This window comes from Lichenostomus cassidix, chromosome 6 (genome assembly GCF_008360975.1).
Source record: "Lichenostomus cassidix isolate B80296 chromosome 6, HeHo_3.0, whole genome shotgun sequence".
Lineage (NCBI taxonomy): Eukaryota > Metazoa > Chordata > Aves > Passeriformes > Meliphagidae > Lichenostomus > Lichenostomus cassidix.
In genome coordinates, this window is record NC_139487.1 from 3,307,443 (window position 1) to 3,323,360 (window position 15,918).

General features: G+C 44.6%; 1 protein-coding gene and 1 long non-coding RNA gene across 2 annotated transcripts in view; both read right to left on the reverse strand.

The window, feature by feature from the left end:
* The window catches only part of LHPP (phospholysine phosphohistidine inorganic pyrophosphate phosphatase), a 68,968-nt gene extending 54,031 nt beyond the window's left edge, over positions 1-14,937 (reverse strand). The window contains exons 1-4 of the mRNA XM_085064631.1: positions 14,782-14,937; positions 3,346-3,533; positions 2,957-3,110; positions 860-923 (exon numbers count right to left, since the gene is read on the reverse strand). Of these exons, the coding sequence (XP_084920757.1) occupies positions 860-923; positions 2,957-3,110; positions 3,346-3,533; positions 14,782-14,903 (528 nt within the window). The 5' untranslated portion in view covers positions 14,904-14,937. The remainder of the gene's footprint in view (positions 1-859; positions 924-2,956; positions 3,111-3,345; positions 3,534-14,781) is intronic.
* Positions 1-15,918, reverse strand: part of LOC146435053 (uncharacterized) — a 230,700-nt gene that overhangs the window by 55,407 nt on the left and 159,375 nt on the right. The window lies entirely within an intron of this gene.

Sequence of the window (15,918 nt, forward strand, 5' to 3'; positions counted from 1 at the left end):
AACACAAAAAACGCTGATCAGAAAAGGATTTGTTCAACTCCATAACTCCAGTTATAAAACCTACATGATTATTGCTTTTCACCCTTAAATAACAAAATGGATTAGCAGGTGAAAGTGAATATCAGAGAACTGGGATAGCAGAAGTGTTTAAAGTTTTCTGGCAGGGCAGAAAATGCTCTTGAAAAACCTCAAGTTACAAATCTTTCACAATCTCCACCCGTAGCAGTACCCTTCAAACTCAGTTCCAGCATTGCTCATTTTGTTAAGAGCATCACTCTAAGAGACATAACAAATATCCTTTGTATAAAACTATCAAAAGTACTGCAGGGCCCTAAAAGATGTCAAGGTTTTCTTCAACCACCAGTGATTTTAAGGATTCAAGCAAAAACTGAGTTTCAAATCTGGGTTTTGAGATGTTACATTTGAAAAGGAAGATTTAAAAAGTACATTTTTGTGCAACTAAGTATCAGTGCTATGCTGAAAAAAATTGTTTCCAGCTTATTCCTAGACAAATAAAAGCCCAACACATAACATGGACCTTCAGGTCTTCCTGGGTATCTTGCACAGAACATTCCATTTTTTTTCTTTTCTGATTCCTCCTTTCAAGGGCCTCACTTGCAATAAAGGCACCACAATGGAAAAAGTTCACGTTTTAAGTAAAACAAATTTAAACCAAAAAAAGAACAAAGGCAGAAAACAAATGGAATCCACCCATCTTTAGTGTGCAGCAAATGAGTTTCAGTGTGTGAAAATTCCCTCCACCAAGGTGAGTGATTACAGAAGATGACCCATATTTATCCCAGTTACTCCTTTAACAAGGTGCACAGGGCGAGTAAGCATAATTCAAGCTATAAAATACCTCTAATGCCTTCATATATGCTCCAACATCAAGTTTCAGACCATCAGTTTCTTTATAGTAGCGTCTGGAAATGAAAGTGATAAAGTTCCCATGAAATGGAAGCGCTGGCAGTTAAAGACAAAGAAACCACATTTTATTATTTCTGGACCTTTATAGATGACCATATGGCTGCATAAAAAGTGAAGTAATCAGAAAATCCCAGGCCTTGGTTTGACAGCAGGAATGAAGGAAGGACAGGCTGGGGAGCATGCAGTGCTCAGGGAAAGGAGTTTTTCTGGAATAGCAATGCACATTCACACAGGTCTTCCAAGCTCTCCTGATCAGAGCAAAACCAGCTTTCTATATGACAGGGAAAAAAAAAGGTAGGATGAGCAGTCAGCTAAGATTTTATGCCTTATCCTTCTGCCATTTTCGATTATTCAGCATAGCCTTCCTTTAAAATGACCACTTGACCTTTGCTGGAACAGCCATTAACCTTCTATAGTCTGGTGTAAACAGCTTAATTTTCTGACAGTGGCATGACAGAAGAAATTACAAAGCCAATTCCCACTCTCAGCCCAAAACAGATGCCAAATGTAAATCACTCCATTTCCAGGAGCAGGGCATTCTGCTTCAGTGACTCTCACACTTTTGTTTTCTAGGGAATGAAAGAAAACTTCTACCAAAACCAACCTGCTGGCCCAAGGCAGGCACCTTGCTAAGGCCCAGCCAGTTGTGCTGGTTCTGCAGGTTAAAAATGAAGCTGAATTTTGTATTCGGCCCTTTGCATCAATGAGGCTTCTCTAGTCAAGAGAGCAATTCTTACAATTTATAATCTCCCTCCTTTGGGTCAGAGAACTCACCAGAGAACTTGTGTTCACATTACCTCAATGGTCAGCCATCAAAAAACAATATACTCTTGGTGCAAACTGAGCTCTGAATATCCAAAAATCTTTATAATTTTAATGAAAAATAGTATTTCCAAAAAGTAACAAAAAAGAGCTGTTTGTATCGATGAATGACCAAATAAACATTTTCCATGCACAGAATACAAAGGCATTTTGCACTGATCACACCACAATTCCTAAACAAAGAACGATTCTGTATCTGATTTTGAAATATGGTGTTACATAACACAAAATTTGATTATTTTATGTACATCAGCCATTCTCCTGTTGGCTCAACATTTCCTCCTTATCTTTCTGAGGAACAGTAAGGATTTTTCATGCCTGTTGGAGGATTAGAGCCTGAGTGTCAGGTAAGGCAACACAATGAATTTAACTGCTCCTTCCCACTGATAAGTTCTCCCCAGCTGGATCAATAACCCACAAACTAAGAAGGTTTTCATGCCCATTACAGGCTATTGAACCACTGAGCAAAGTTGTCACTGCAGTTTTCCCAAGCTAAACATGCACAGTCTCTTTTAAACCCATGCATCACACAAAAGATAAGAATAACTCTTTGGAGGCGGTTGGGATTTGTCAATATCAGCACAGGAATTAATAACTTCCTGCTTAAAATATCAGAATACATCTGAATTAATTGTTTTCAGGAAAACATTCAAAATCCCTGACTGAATTTTTTTCCTGCATGTGAAAGCAGGAGGTCAAAATTTACCTTTAATGGGCAGAGAATAATTAAAAATGCCGTCTGATATTAAAACTAGCAAAACAAGTGATCTACCACTTCAAAAGCATCAAACTGCATGAAAAATCTACACCAAGAGCCCTTTATCCAAGCGTGGCCTGTGGGAATTTTGGGTTTCTTTCACTATGAAAAATCATTTATAGTCAGTTCAGAGAGGAATATGTGACTACAGGCAGCAGTTAAACCAACAGCTCTCACCTCTGATATTCTAAATATTCACTCACTTGGGTTCATACACATCCAAATCCAAACTCTCCATGATTTGTACAGGGTTTTGAGGCTCTCTTAAAACAACAAAAGTCCTCCTCATTCCTGAGTTCCTGAGCAGATCAGGCTCTCAGCCCAGACACACAGATTAAAAACTGAAAAGTTGGTACTGTGAGTGCCCACACCAACTTCTGGCCTTCATTAAAGACACTGGGGGAAATCAAAACATGCAGAGACTTGAGGAAAAAACAGAGCTTAACTCACCCTTTTCCAAGGGAGATCAAAACAGGCTTCTCCATCCCAATCAGAAGTCGGAAAGCCTCATTAAGGTTGGCATAGGTGAAGTTTTCTGCTGCATCTCCAAGAACCACACAGTTTGGGTTTGTCTTATCAAGCTCAGCAAATTCAGGGACAAGATCTACAGAAGGAGGGGAAAAAAAAGTCACAAATCTCTCACCATTTCAGGTTCTGTGGAAGCGAAGTGATGGTGTTTTCCCAGATCTGTGCCTCCCTTCACCCACACACAAAACACGAGAAAATAAACACATCCTGGTCTGAATCAAGTGCTCTTCACACCCCTCCTCATCTGTCCTGAACCAAAGAGGAGAACAGAGCATTCCCCTCCCTCCCAGTGTCCCTGCAGGCTGTCCCACCATCGTGCACCAGCAGGTGAGGCCTCAGGCCACGTTCCCTCAGGAGGCGGCAGGCAGCCGGAGCCGGCGCGGTCACTTCGGCCACCGAGACGTCAAAGCCCAGACCCTGCAGCTTCCTCACGAAATTCTCCCGGGTTGCTTGGGTCTCGTTGGTGCAGAGCTGCAGCTTCAGCCCAGAGGCTTTGATCCTGTGGAGGGAGAGGGGCAGAGGGGTTAATGAGAGGGAGAAAGGGAGGTAAGAGTGACAGTTTTGCCAAAACGGCAGAGGTGATATTCCAAATAATGAGGAGGATCCCTTGTTGGGACCAGATGCACCTGAAATCCTGATACACCTGAAATCCCGACTCTGGGCACTGCAGCTGCCACTTCATTCAGTGATGTTTTATCAACACTGGGGTGGATAAAGCTACATTTATCATTAAATCTCTCACGAAACACCTGTGCTGTTACTTGGTGGATGATCCTGAAAAATCTGGCACTCCAAGAGATTCATTAATAAATGTTTACAAGTAAGTGGCTTCTCAGGGGAAGAAAACATGGCCACGAGTGTCCAGAGACAAGGACATGGCTCCTGTGGGTCAGTACTCTGCAAAAGTTGTGTTGCTGCCCCATCCTGGCAGTGTCCAAGGCCAGGCTGGACAGAGCTTGGAGCAGCCTGGGATAGTGGAAGGTGTCCCTGCAGGCAGGGAGTGGAAAGGGATGATCTCTAATGTCCCTTCCAACCCAAACATTCTGGGATTCTGTGAATCCTCTGCAAGTCCTGTGCCTCTGAGCAGTTTTGTTTCCTGACCCAAGCTGGTGTCCTGCTGCGAATGTCCCCAAAAAGCCTCTTCCTTAAGGATAAGCTGTCAGATATTTGGAGACTCAATGGATTTCAAAGTGGCCACAGAAAATCAGAAGGCCTGAAAATGTATCACAATTTAAAAACCCCAAACGTTTGCCTAAGGGACTTCCACTCAGCTTCCATAATATGTGAAAATGCCCAATTTTTGTCAGTTTTCATGTGAATTTGTGCATAATTATCTTTGAGGACCTGAGCACACGCAGGTTCAGACACTTAGGTAAGTCTGGAACTAGGCTTATAAATTCTTATAAAAATACTACAACTCTTCTTTGATTAAAATGAAAAAGGAATTTTTTATTAAGAAAATCCCTGCACTGATTCTCAAGACAACAAAACATGCAGGGGTAGCTTTGTAGGGAAGATGATCTCAACTGGTTGGTGCAAACACCAAAACCACCTCAAGACAATGCATCCCATGATGAACTTTCCATCCAAGGATTCTTGGAAATCTGGTCCTGACCCAGAGAGCCCCTTCTGCTCATTGAAACTGCACGCCAGTGTCTTCTTTAATAATGCTGGTGATTCATTTCTTTCTTATTATTTGTCTTTCCTAATCATAGATATGTGAATTATCAATTACACTTAGTGGTTAATTGCCCTTCATAAAGATAGCTTTTCTCTTTTAAATTAGGCAGTTAATATATTGTAACTAATAGCATCCACTTGTACATTATAAATATATCTTCATTGATTGGAGCACTGAATGTGAGATTCACTCTCAAGTTAATGAAGCAATTGAGTGAAGAAGTGCAGGTTGTACCCAGGGAATAATTATTGTTAATGAATTATGATGTGACCTTCTCAGAACAATGAACAATTGGTGTGACAGTGGGATGACAATATTCCACATCTGTTATTCAAGACACAGTTTCAGCTGGAGTTAAAAAGCAAAGCAGTATAATTTGGATACACAACAAACTTTAATACAGTGTACCATGGTTGAAAAGAAATGTATTCTAAATGCAAAGCCTCTCTGCACACTCTTAGGGGAAAAAATATTCCCATGATCCACAACTACCTGGAAGCAGACATTTGTTGAATAAGAATCTACTTTTTCTCTTCCTAAAGGTCAACATAATGAATCCAGGGACAACACAAACCACAGACAAACCAGCACCCTCAGGGGTCAGTTGGTGAAAGCACAGATTCAGCTTTCCTGTACTATAAACTTCACTTCTTTCTCATCATTTTAGATGAAAACCAGATTGACATATCTGAAAGGACTGGCCAAAGCAGAAGCAGTCTGGACACATCCCAGAGTGCTTCATGCCTTCATGGCCACAGCAATTACTATCCCAAGAAATGAGCTCAGGATTGCTTAGGATCAGGTCTACAAAGAGTTAGGCAAGCTAGACAGAAAATGGGAGTCCTCTGGTGACACATGAAAAGGACTTCCAAAAGTATCCTGGAACACTAAACAAAAGGAAAATCCACAAAAACTCTAGAGAAGATTTGTTTTTTACAAAAATATCTTTCCAATGAAAAGCCACCTTTTCCTTCCCAATTAGCACCTCTGCAAAGACCCCCTGTTAGCTCTCTGCCAAATCCTTGCACAGAACAGTCACACTCAGCTGTACATTCAGGATTACACACCCACACTGGGATGAATCCATCCCTGGATCTCAGCACAGGGATGGTGAGCAGAGCCTGCAGGCCTCCAACTATAAACTCAGAGCTTAAATAATTAGGGAGAGCTTTTACCAACAGCTCTACACGGTGGAAAACCTGGCTCCAATCATGCTTACAGCAAAACTCCCCTTCAGTTTCCCTGGTCAGGCAGGTTTTGCAGCAGGAAAAACTAAAAGAGGTGGCTTGAAGGTCTCTGTCTGACAGGTGATGCTTTGCTCATTGAATCTGCAAAGCTTCAAGAGAAAGCTCCAGCCTCTGAACTGACCCACTGCTCGCACTCCCAGCAAAGCACAGTGCTGCAATTCCCACTGCTGGCAAGTGTGGGAATGTCAGGAGAAGAATAAAGAACAAGATTTGTAATGTGATGTCTTATAAGATAAAGAGCAAGGGATTAGATACCTGCAAGCACAGAAGAATGAGGCAGCAGGAGATGAAATACACGACACACGTTTTATCGAGATCTCCAGCGTGTTACAGATTTATCAGCAGGTCTATTACAGAAGCACAGGCACACCCAGGACATCAGGCCTTCAGCTGACTTCCACACATCCTGGGCGTGATAAAGATCCCTCTCCATCTCCATAAGCACCAGGAATTGATCCTGATCAGAGCACAAAGTGAGCTGCAGGGACTCAGCATGGTCCAGGTAGCTGTGGACATCCCAAGGCTGTCTCTCCCTCCCTGCTTGGGGCCATCAGCAGGCTCAGCATCAGACAAATCCCCTCTGTTTCCAGCATGATGCTCATATCCCTCCTAAAGCCCACGAGCAGGAATGGGGGAACTTCACCTGTGTGAGGGAGAGCAGCTTCTGACCCTGCAGGGTGTCACAAATGCCAAACTCAGCTGAAGTGGCAAAAGAAACTTGTCAGAGCCCTTCTTGGAGGGGCTGGCAGAGTGGGGAGGGCAGCAGGGAGCAGAGGGAAAGGCCAGTGTCCCCTCCAGCTGTGTCACACAGTGACAGTGACAGCAGCCAGTGCCTGCTCTGCTGGGGAGCTGCTACAGCACACAGGCACTGAAGGGAAAAGTCACAAAAAGAACCTTCCAAGCCCCAAATGAAAAGTGAACAGATGAGCACAGAGCTATCCCACCAGGCCTGACCAGAGGAGGGATTTAAACCCACTCCAGATCCAAACAACCACTTGGTAGCCTGAATGATCCCTAAATCCACAGCTGGGACACCCACCTGGCTCTGAGCACCTGCCCAGGGGAGAGGGGGATGTGAGGGGTTTCATTCCAGCCCTGAGCTGCCCCCAGTGCTGCAGCAGCTCTTTGAACTGACCTTTACCTCGTTGTGCAGGAGCAGGACACGGGGCTGAGTGACAATGTCCCACAATGCAATTACCATGCGTCAGATGAGCCAGTCCCTTACAAATCACCTCGAACTTTACACATCTGCTGGCTGTCAGCATCTGCCAGGCTCACTCACCCGAAAATAATGAAAAAAACTCTCATTATTGTTCCATAACAGGTAAAGTGTTAGGACAATTATTGGACATCCTCGCTGACCTTGTGCAGACTTAGCCAACTGCCCTTGCCAACCTTTATGGGCAGCCTTTGGGCACATAAAACACAAAACCTGTTCTTTTAGATGATGTAAAGGTTGTGACACCAGTAGGAAAAGCAATGGTCCTGGAATCTGGGCTGGAAACCATCACAACCTAAATTCACATTATGCTGCAGCAACTAAGGACTAAATGGTATAAGGCTAAACTTCAGATTTCCCATCTGTTCCCACTGTCTTCTGCAGTGAAGGGTTTCCTTAAGACAGGAGCAGGGGGAAAGTCCTGCCCACAGCCAGAGATGCTGTGCAGATGGGCAGTGGGGCAGAAAGCAAAACCCTGAAAGAGCCAGCAAGCCTGAGCCTGGAGACTGTCCAACATCAGCTTCAAAAGGGTTTGGAAATGTGCTTCACGAGATTTCCAAAATTGGCTTTTTATTCTGCTTTTGGTTTTTCAGAGTGCTTTGGGTATTTTTTTAATTTAAAAGAAAGCATGCTGAGCACTTATGCTATTTGGCTCTTTCACATCAGTGGACAAATACCAGTGTGCTTCAGTGTAAACCTCTCAGCATTCTAAAACCTTGTCTGAAAGACAGGGAACCAACAGCACCTGCAAACAAGCCACAAAGTAAAACCAGGACTTGGGCAGCAATGCCATCCTCCCACCTGGGCAGGGCTAAAGGTAGTGCCCTCTGCAAGGGCCAGGTGCTGGTGCTGATCACATCTCCTGATCTTGCAGGTTTTTCCCAGGAGAACCTCCCTGGGAGCCTCACACACACCTGAGGATGAAAAAGGGTTTTTCTGGCTCAGCACTGGCTGAGAGCCATAAGCCCTTCTGGGGTCCAGCTGTAGAAATGCTTGGTGGGAGGAGAGGACATTTGCTCTGCTTAAAAAGTGTATTTGTGGCAATAATGTGCTGTATTTTCTCTGCAAATCTGTATTTCTGCTATTCCAGCTATATTCTGTTATTCAGGTGAAATAACACCTGAAAAAGTCACCATTTCAGAAGCATGAAGGAGGCCATAAGTGCCTTTGCCCATCCTTACATGGCACAAGCCTCTCCTAAATCCATGGAAACACTGAATTTCCTGGCCTTTCTTAACTTGGTGGGTGCAATGCCATCAGAGCACTGTGGATAAAACTCTAGGATGTTCCTTCTCTATCTCAATGCCCAGAACTTTCCGTTCCTCTGATTTCTGCCATCACAGCACATCCAAACTGCTTAACTCTTGCTGTCACTGGTGCCACTTTTGTCCCCTGACCTGCTGGAGTTTCCCTTCACTGATGTCCTGTCATTGGCCCTGAGTACAGCCAGGCTCATTAAAGCTCTGCTTCTCTGGTGATCCAACTTTCTGCTCCACCTAGCAAGGCTGCCCTGACAAACCCTTACACATGGCACTTTTTGGCCCCAATCCCTCCTGCATTCCTGTGCCTGAAACTCATCTCTACATCTGCTATCTGCTGAGCACAATTTCCTCTCCAGACCCATATGGCTCACCTCTCTCTAAATATAGAAGGGGATAATTTGGAGGTGATCCAAAGGAGGGATTGCAAAAGGGATTAAAAAATAGGAGGGCATTACCTTTGCACATGAATAAAAGCAGATTAATAGGCACACACGAAGGAGGCACAAAAAGAGGCCAATAAGGGTGGCAAGGGTGACATAAGGAGGGGTACAGTTATAAAAGTAAAGACTCTGGAAACACCACTTTGGGAAAGTACTTGACAGCAAAAAGTGAATTTAAAAAATCACTAACTTGTAGCTCAAAGCAAACTTTAAAAACCCCACCAGTGCCTTTATTTAGGTATTTTGATAACATAGAATTGTCCAGAGGTAGAAAGACACCCTGGAAGTTGCACATCAAAACAAACACAAAGTCCATGCTGTCCTGAATTCTCTACAAAGGCCATTGAATACAGCTGGATACCAGAATTACTGCACAAATTATCTGACACCATAAATCACAGTCCACCTCCCTGGACAGCAGGGAACACAACAGATTTGTAGGCAACAATATGCCACAACACAAAAATCTCGAATTCAGTATTTAACAAAAATAGCACGTGCTTCTGAAAGGAATCTGCAGAAAGGAAGCACAAAGCAGAAAATAAGAGAAATTTCTCTGGTCCATTAAGTTCAGTAACAAGATGCATTTAAGGCTGAAGATTACTAAATCAGCTCAATATATTACACCTAAAAGACTTTAACCACACTGCAAGCGGTTAAATAAGTAAACCCTGGTAGACCCTATATAGCTGGTAAAGCTCCATTTTGGGAGCTGTCAAGGAAAAAAAATCAGATCTTTGGGGATTCAGTTAGTATGAACAGGTCTGGAATATATTTATTTGCATTAGGCAAAATATTTTTATGGACAATATATTGAATTATATTCCAACAGCTTTCATTCTGTGCAAAAAAGGGGGGTCCCTGCCATTGCAGGGGGTTGCAACTACATGATCTTTAAGGTTGTTTCCAACCCAAACTATTCTGTGATTCTATGAAGTTGCTAATTGCTCCACTAAAAATTCATTTCAAACCAAGTTATCTTTGTTAGGGTTGAATTCTCACTGTTTACACAAACAGCACCTGTTTGTAAGGAAGGAATTCTATTTCTCAGACCCTGAAGGTTAATGATGTGTAAACTCCAAAAATGCAAGCACTTACTCATGCAATTTGTGCAGACAGCACAGGAGCACCCACAACTTCAGGGACACAGATCTTTTTAAAGAAATAATGAACACTGCTGACTAGGAAAACAAATACAGGCTAGGGACACCCACTGCTCTCAGAAAACTGAGACCACAGCTAATGCTACAGCCTGGAGTGGAGCTGAGACAACTCTGCACCCACTGAGCATCAATTCTTGGATCCCTTTCTGGCTCTGTCAGGGAACAGCTACAGACAATACAGAAGTGCTTCACTTTTTGAGTCTCTGCTGCTTCAGGAGGGCAGTGACACCTATGCTTCTGTGAGTAGAAAGTGCAAAAAGAGTCAAGTACAACGACAAATGAGCAGATATTTACACAGGAGTCTGTATAGTTTATCTGAAGGTCTCTTTCCAGGAGGAACAACTCCTTTTCTATCACATGTCCCGAAGGCACAGCAAGCCTTGGAACTCTGAACATCTGCACAGCCTGTGCTAAGCCACGTTATCTGCTGTGACAACAAAGCTTTCCTACTCCTTGCGGCACACACACTACCAAAGGCTCTTTGTGAGCTCCCAGCTCATCCGAACCCCCACACCCTGAATTGTTTTACAGTCCCAGTTCCGCTTGTTCCCCTCACAATCTTTGCCTTGTTAGACTCTCCAGGTATTTTATTTTAACAGGACTGTCCAGCTGCTCCCCTGCCTCCCTGCTCCCCAGATTTCCGCTGCCCTTTTCAAGGGCTCTGTGGAAAGCTGTGCTAACAGATGCACTATCCCAGCCCAACAACAGGATGTTGTAAAAATCCAACTACTGTGTGCTTTTCATATGGATATGCTAATGGACACACTATCAGCACACAGCTGTAAATGCAAATGCCAGAGCACAGGCTCAGCATCTTTTATGGATGTTTAACCACCTTCTGTCTTGTAAGGGACCAGCTCCCTGCTATTTGGAAGATAAAAAGCAACTAGCTCACCTCGTGTCAATGCTGTGTAAATCGATTAAGGCAATAACAGCACAGCACAGAGGCTCTGTTAGGCTTGGCTCCAGGAGAAGCCTTTAAGTCACCGATGGCCTTTCTGATCTTGTCCATGGGCTTTCTGATCTGCCCCAAAGCATCTGCCAGGGAACTGCACATGCTGGGAAGAGGTGGGTGGGGTTTGTGGAACTTTTTCAAAACAACAACAAAGATGCGCCACAGTAAATGTTATGGGTTATTACGTTTTAAAGGGATAAATTAGCTTATCAAGCTGCTCTTGGGTTTTTCAGCCATCCACTGCCCTAAAATCCCCACCTAAAGATAACAACAGCAGTCCCTGGAGAATTTAGAGACATTCCTGGCTCCTGGGTTAAACCAGGGGTGCCAATACCCTTCAGCACAGGGGTGCCTGGCTGCCACAGTCTGGATGAGTAACAACAAGGTTGTTCACCTTTATCCCTTGAGCACAGCATGAGCTCTGCTCTACTCAACAAATACTGCTGTGGTTCATCTTCTCAGCCTCCAACCCACCAACTCCCTCTCAGTGCACACTGAATCCTATGATACTTCACAGGTAAGATTTATCAAGGATGCAGGTATCTGAGCAATAAATACAGCACTCCCAGCTGTAACCCTTGGTGTTTCACCACAGGCTGTACCTACTATTGATGCCTGGCTCAGAAGGGTCTCTACAGCCCAGGGAAGTTACTGAATGTCACCTTGCCCAGGGTGTTCCAGTGTCCATCAGCTTCTCTGGCCATGTTTCTGCTCCATCTGACTGTACTGCTAGCTAAAAGCAAGAAAAGGGGAGGGAAACACCCCTCTGCAGCCACAAAGAGAAACCAAGCCAAATTCAGCTGGCAGAAATTACACTGCTGCTCTCTCAAACACTAACTCAAATAACTGCATAGCAGAATTCGGCTGAAAACAAGAGAAATAATGCAGCAAATGGGGCTTTAAGAGGTCAGAATGGCTTCAGTCACATGAAACCAATGACAAATTAGTATGTTTACTTAGGATTTTTATTGGAGTGTACTGTATGTTGTTACACTAAGTTAATTGCTGTAATGGAGAAGATGATGTAGCAATACAGCCTGAAAGGAACAGGTCAGCTGTCATGCTGTAAGAATCCTTACCTGTACTATGAGTTATCAAAATGGGATTTAAGGTTTCTGTTTTAGATGTCTAACATCTAAAAGATGTTAGACAGCTCCTTTAGCAGAGAACCACAGCAACTTGAATTAGTTCTAAAGTTCCTTGCTATCTGCAATTATGACTCTTTAATTGATTTAAAAAATGAATTAATTATAAAAGAGCTCTTTTAAGCTTTGATCCATCTGCTTGAAACCACCCAGCTGTACTGTGACGCAGACACAAATATTAATGACCAACTGGCAATAGGATAATGAGTCAATAAAGATTTTAAATGGTGTGAGCCAGAACAATTACTAACCTAATAGGCAGATAAATAAGGCTACTTGACTTTACCCAAGGAAAATTATTATTCTTCACCACTTACATCGAATGACCTAAACAAAGTGGCTTGGTGGTTTTTTCTTCCCTTTCCTGGCACTTTTCCTTTCTACTGTCCCCAGTTCAAACAGCTACAACCACTGCTTCTCCACTGCTCACCAAATCCTGGCCAAAAAAGATCAGCCTTCCCTGCACAGCATACCAGAGCCTGTTGCATCTCCAAACCCTCCTCAAAGCCCCCTGCAGCCCCTTCCAGACAGGCAGGCAGGTTGGATTAGCTGCTGACTGCTTTCTGAGACTAACAAGGAAAAAGGGTTTAGACATTTCCAGGATTTCCACAGAAAGCCCATAATTTCTTATATTTAGCCCAAGGCCAGAGTTTTACTGTTGTTTCATCAGCATATTTCTGATATTGCTGGAAGTTAGACTGCAGTTAATGCTGCCTCCATGCAGGAGGTTCCAGCAAATGCAGTGACAAAGGTTATTAAATAACAGCCTGCAACCCAACGGAGAATGAAGTTTAAAAACCTTGGAGAAAAAAAACAATGTCAAAAGCATCTGGTGAACCACGAGGCAGGTATTATTGAATATGTCCTGCTTTTTAAAGGAACGATCTGATCTCTGACAGTAATTATGCAGTTGTTATTATTTACGCTTGGTTTGGCTATGATCTGTCCCACACTGTGCTCTGCATATGCACAATCCCTTGAAAGACCCAAAGGACTCCAACAGAAACAACTTTTCCCTCTGCCTAGTTTTACTGAATTCCCTTGGAATGCTGCTGGACAGTGTTGGCTGTCCTGGCACCTGCAGCTTCCCCTGGCCAGCTGAGCACCACAAATGGGCTAAGAGCCTCAATAAGCCTTAAACTTGCTCCAAACACTGCTCTCTGACAGCACTAGGAACTCTGATCCACTTGATAACACCTTCTGTGCCTCCTACACCTGCTTCAAGAAACATGAACACAGACATAATTATATTAAAAAAAAGGCAGAAAATATTTCTGTTATTACCATTTCATTTGGATATTCTCTGGTTCTGCCTTTCCATGGTGGTTCCACCAACACTTAGGCACATTTTAACTAACCTCACATGATTAATTTTACTGGTTTCAATATTTCTTCCTGTATATTTTCCAGCTCATGTCCCAAGTATGTCTGTGCTGAGAGAATTCAGACATTTAAAACATTTTAAATGAGGTACATGCAGCAGCACAGAATCATAGAATGGTTTGGTTTGGAAAGAACCTTAAAGTTCATCTTGTTCCACCCCCTGCCATGGGCAGGGACACCTTCCACTAGTCCAGGCTGCTCCAAGCCCATCCAGCACTTGCCACATGAAATAGATCTGGATTTTCTACAGTGGGTTAGTGAAACATCACACAGAGCCAAAAGGCTCTTCCAGAAATTCACAACCACACAGTCAATACCTGTCTTTAAACAAAGTTGTCCCTGTGGCCACTGCTCTCCTCCCCTGGCCCCATCCTGTGCCTCTGGTCAAGCAAGGCCAATATAGACACAGTGGAAAGCAATCTAATTAATTTAAGTTAGTTAAGTTAAAGTTATCCAGCTTGTGTTACATGGATTACTCGGCTAAAAGTGGAGTTCCCTACCTGCGGGCACTGTGAGTAACTCACGGTGAGCACACTTTGCTTTGAGTCACTGCCAAGCTGGGCAATCATTAACCCCAGCGCTGAAATTCCCCATTTCCAATGGGTTGAAAGTTCCCTGCAAGAAGTCCTTCTAATCCGACAGCAAAGTCAACCAACTTGCAGAAACACCACGCCAGCGTGGGTAACATTTAAAACACTATTACCAGGGGATAGTGCCAGATGTCCCACATCCTGCCACCTCCTACCCCCCGTGTGCAATGACAGCATTAACACAGAACCCGTGTGCAGTGACAGTAGAAACACAGGACCCCGTGTGCAGTGACAGCAATGAACACAGAACCCCATGTGCAGTGACAGCAATGAACACAACCCCGTGTGCAGCGACAGTAAACACAGAACCCGTGTGCAGTGACAGCAATGAACACAACCCCGTGTGCAGTGACAGCAGTGACAGCAATGAACACAACCCCGTGTGCAGTGACAGCAGTGACAGCAATGAACACAACCCCGTGTGCAGTGACAGTGAACACAGAACCACGCGGGATGTGTCGCCGCACCGCCCCACGCTCTTCTCCCCATCAGCCCGGGGTCTGCGGGCTCTCTGCGCTTCAGTCACCCTACACAGCACCCAGCTGACGCCAGAAGCTGTCCGGGAATGGAGTCCAAACACCTTTAGGAGGTGCTCACCGCTGCCACTCGGTGCAGCCCAAGGCATCCTCCCTCCGCGGGTCTCCCCGCCGCCCCACACCCACCTGCGCACGGCCTCGGCCGAGCCGGCGATGGGGACTCCTCCGTCGGCCCCGCTGTCGTACAGGACCCCGCTGACATCGAGCAGCAGCCCCCGCACGGCCCGGGCCCAGCCCAGGCCCGCCATGCCGCCCGCCCCGCCCCGCCCCGCCGCGGCGCTGCCGGGAGATGCAGTCCGAGCGCCGCTCCGCCCCGCCGCGCCGGGAAAAGCGCCGGGAAACTGCGGCTGCCCCATCTAGCCCTGCTAGCACACCAACCCGGCATCCCAGCCCATAGCAGCGCAGCGGAATTAGATGATCTTCAACGTCCCTCCCAACCCAAGCCACTGTATGATTCTCATGGCAACCAAAAAAAAAACCCCACTGATTCAGCATATAGAGAATTTTGCAATCACTGATAAGATTTTATCGGCTGTGTTCCAGCTTTACAGATAGTATTGTTTTCTCCCAAATATCTTCTCGTCGCTAATGCCATCAATAGCACGCCACGGCTCCCAGAATATATAAGGAGCTGTGGTGGAATTATAGTTCATTTTGTTTTAAGGAAAGCAGAGGAGCCTTGGCAGCATTGATTTGCATCACTGCTTCTGGAACAGCCTCTGGCTTCTCCCTAAAGATAATATCTAAACTGTGAAATTCATTAAATAGACCCAGAAATGGATCAGGTTATTTAAAACAACATTACTAATGGCACAATATCTCAGCTGTCTGCAGTGATAGTGAACATTGTCTTGGATAGTGTTATCAGTCCAGGACACCCGCTATGAATATTGATCCACAGCTTGTTACAGCCATCACTTGCCGTCAGGACAGGTCAGGGTTGAAACCCACCTAGCATCAAAGCAATTTAAAGACAGTACTTGGGCTGAATTTTAATGCCTGAGCTGGGAAATGGACCAACTTCAGAGTACTGGAACTAATCCATGAGCATGTGCCTTTCCACATGTGTGTTTGTAGGTTATGCACAGACACATGTGAAACTGATGATATCTGAAGGTGTCTTGTAGCTCACAGATTAATCTCAATGCTACAGTTCACCTTCTCAGCTCCTGCAGACCCAACAACTCAAACAGAAGTATTTGCAGTCTCCCACACATCAGATGTTTTTCCCTCAGTTCACTGCCACCTGCATTCCCCAAACCA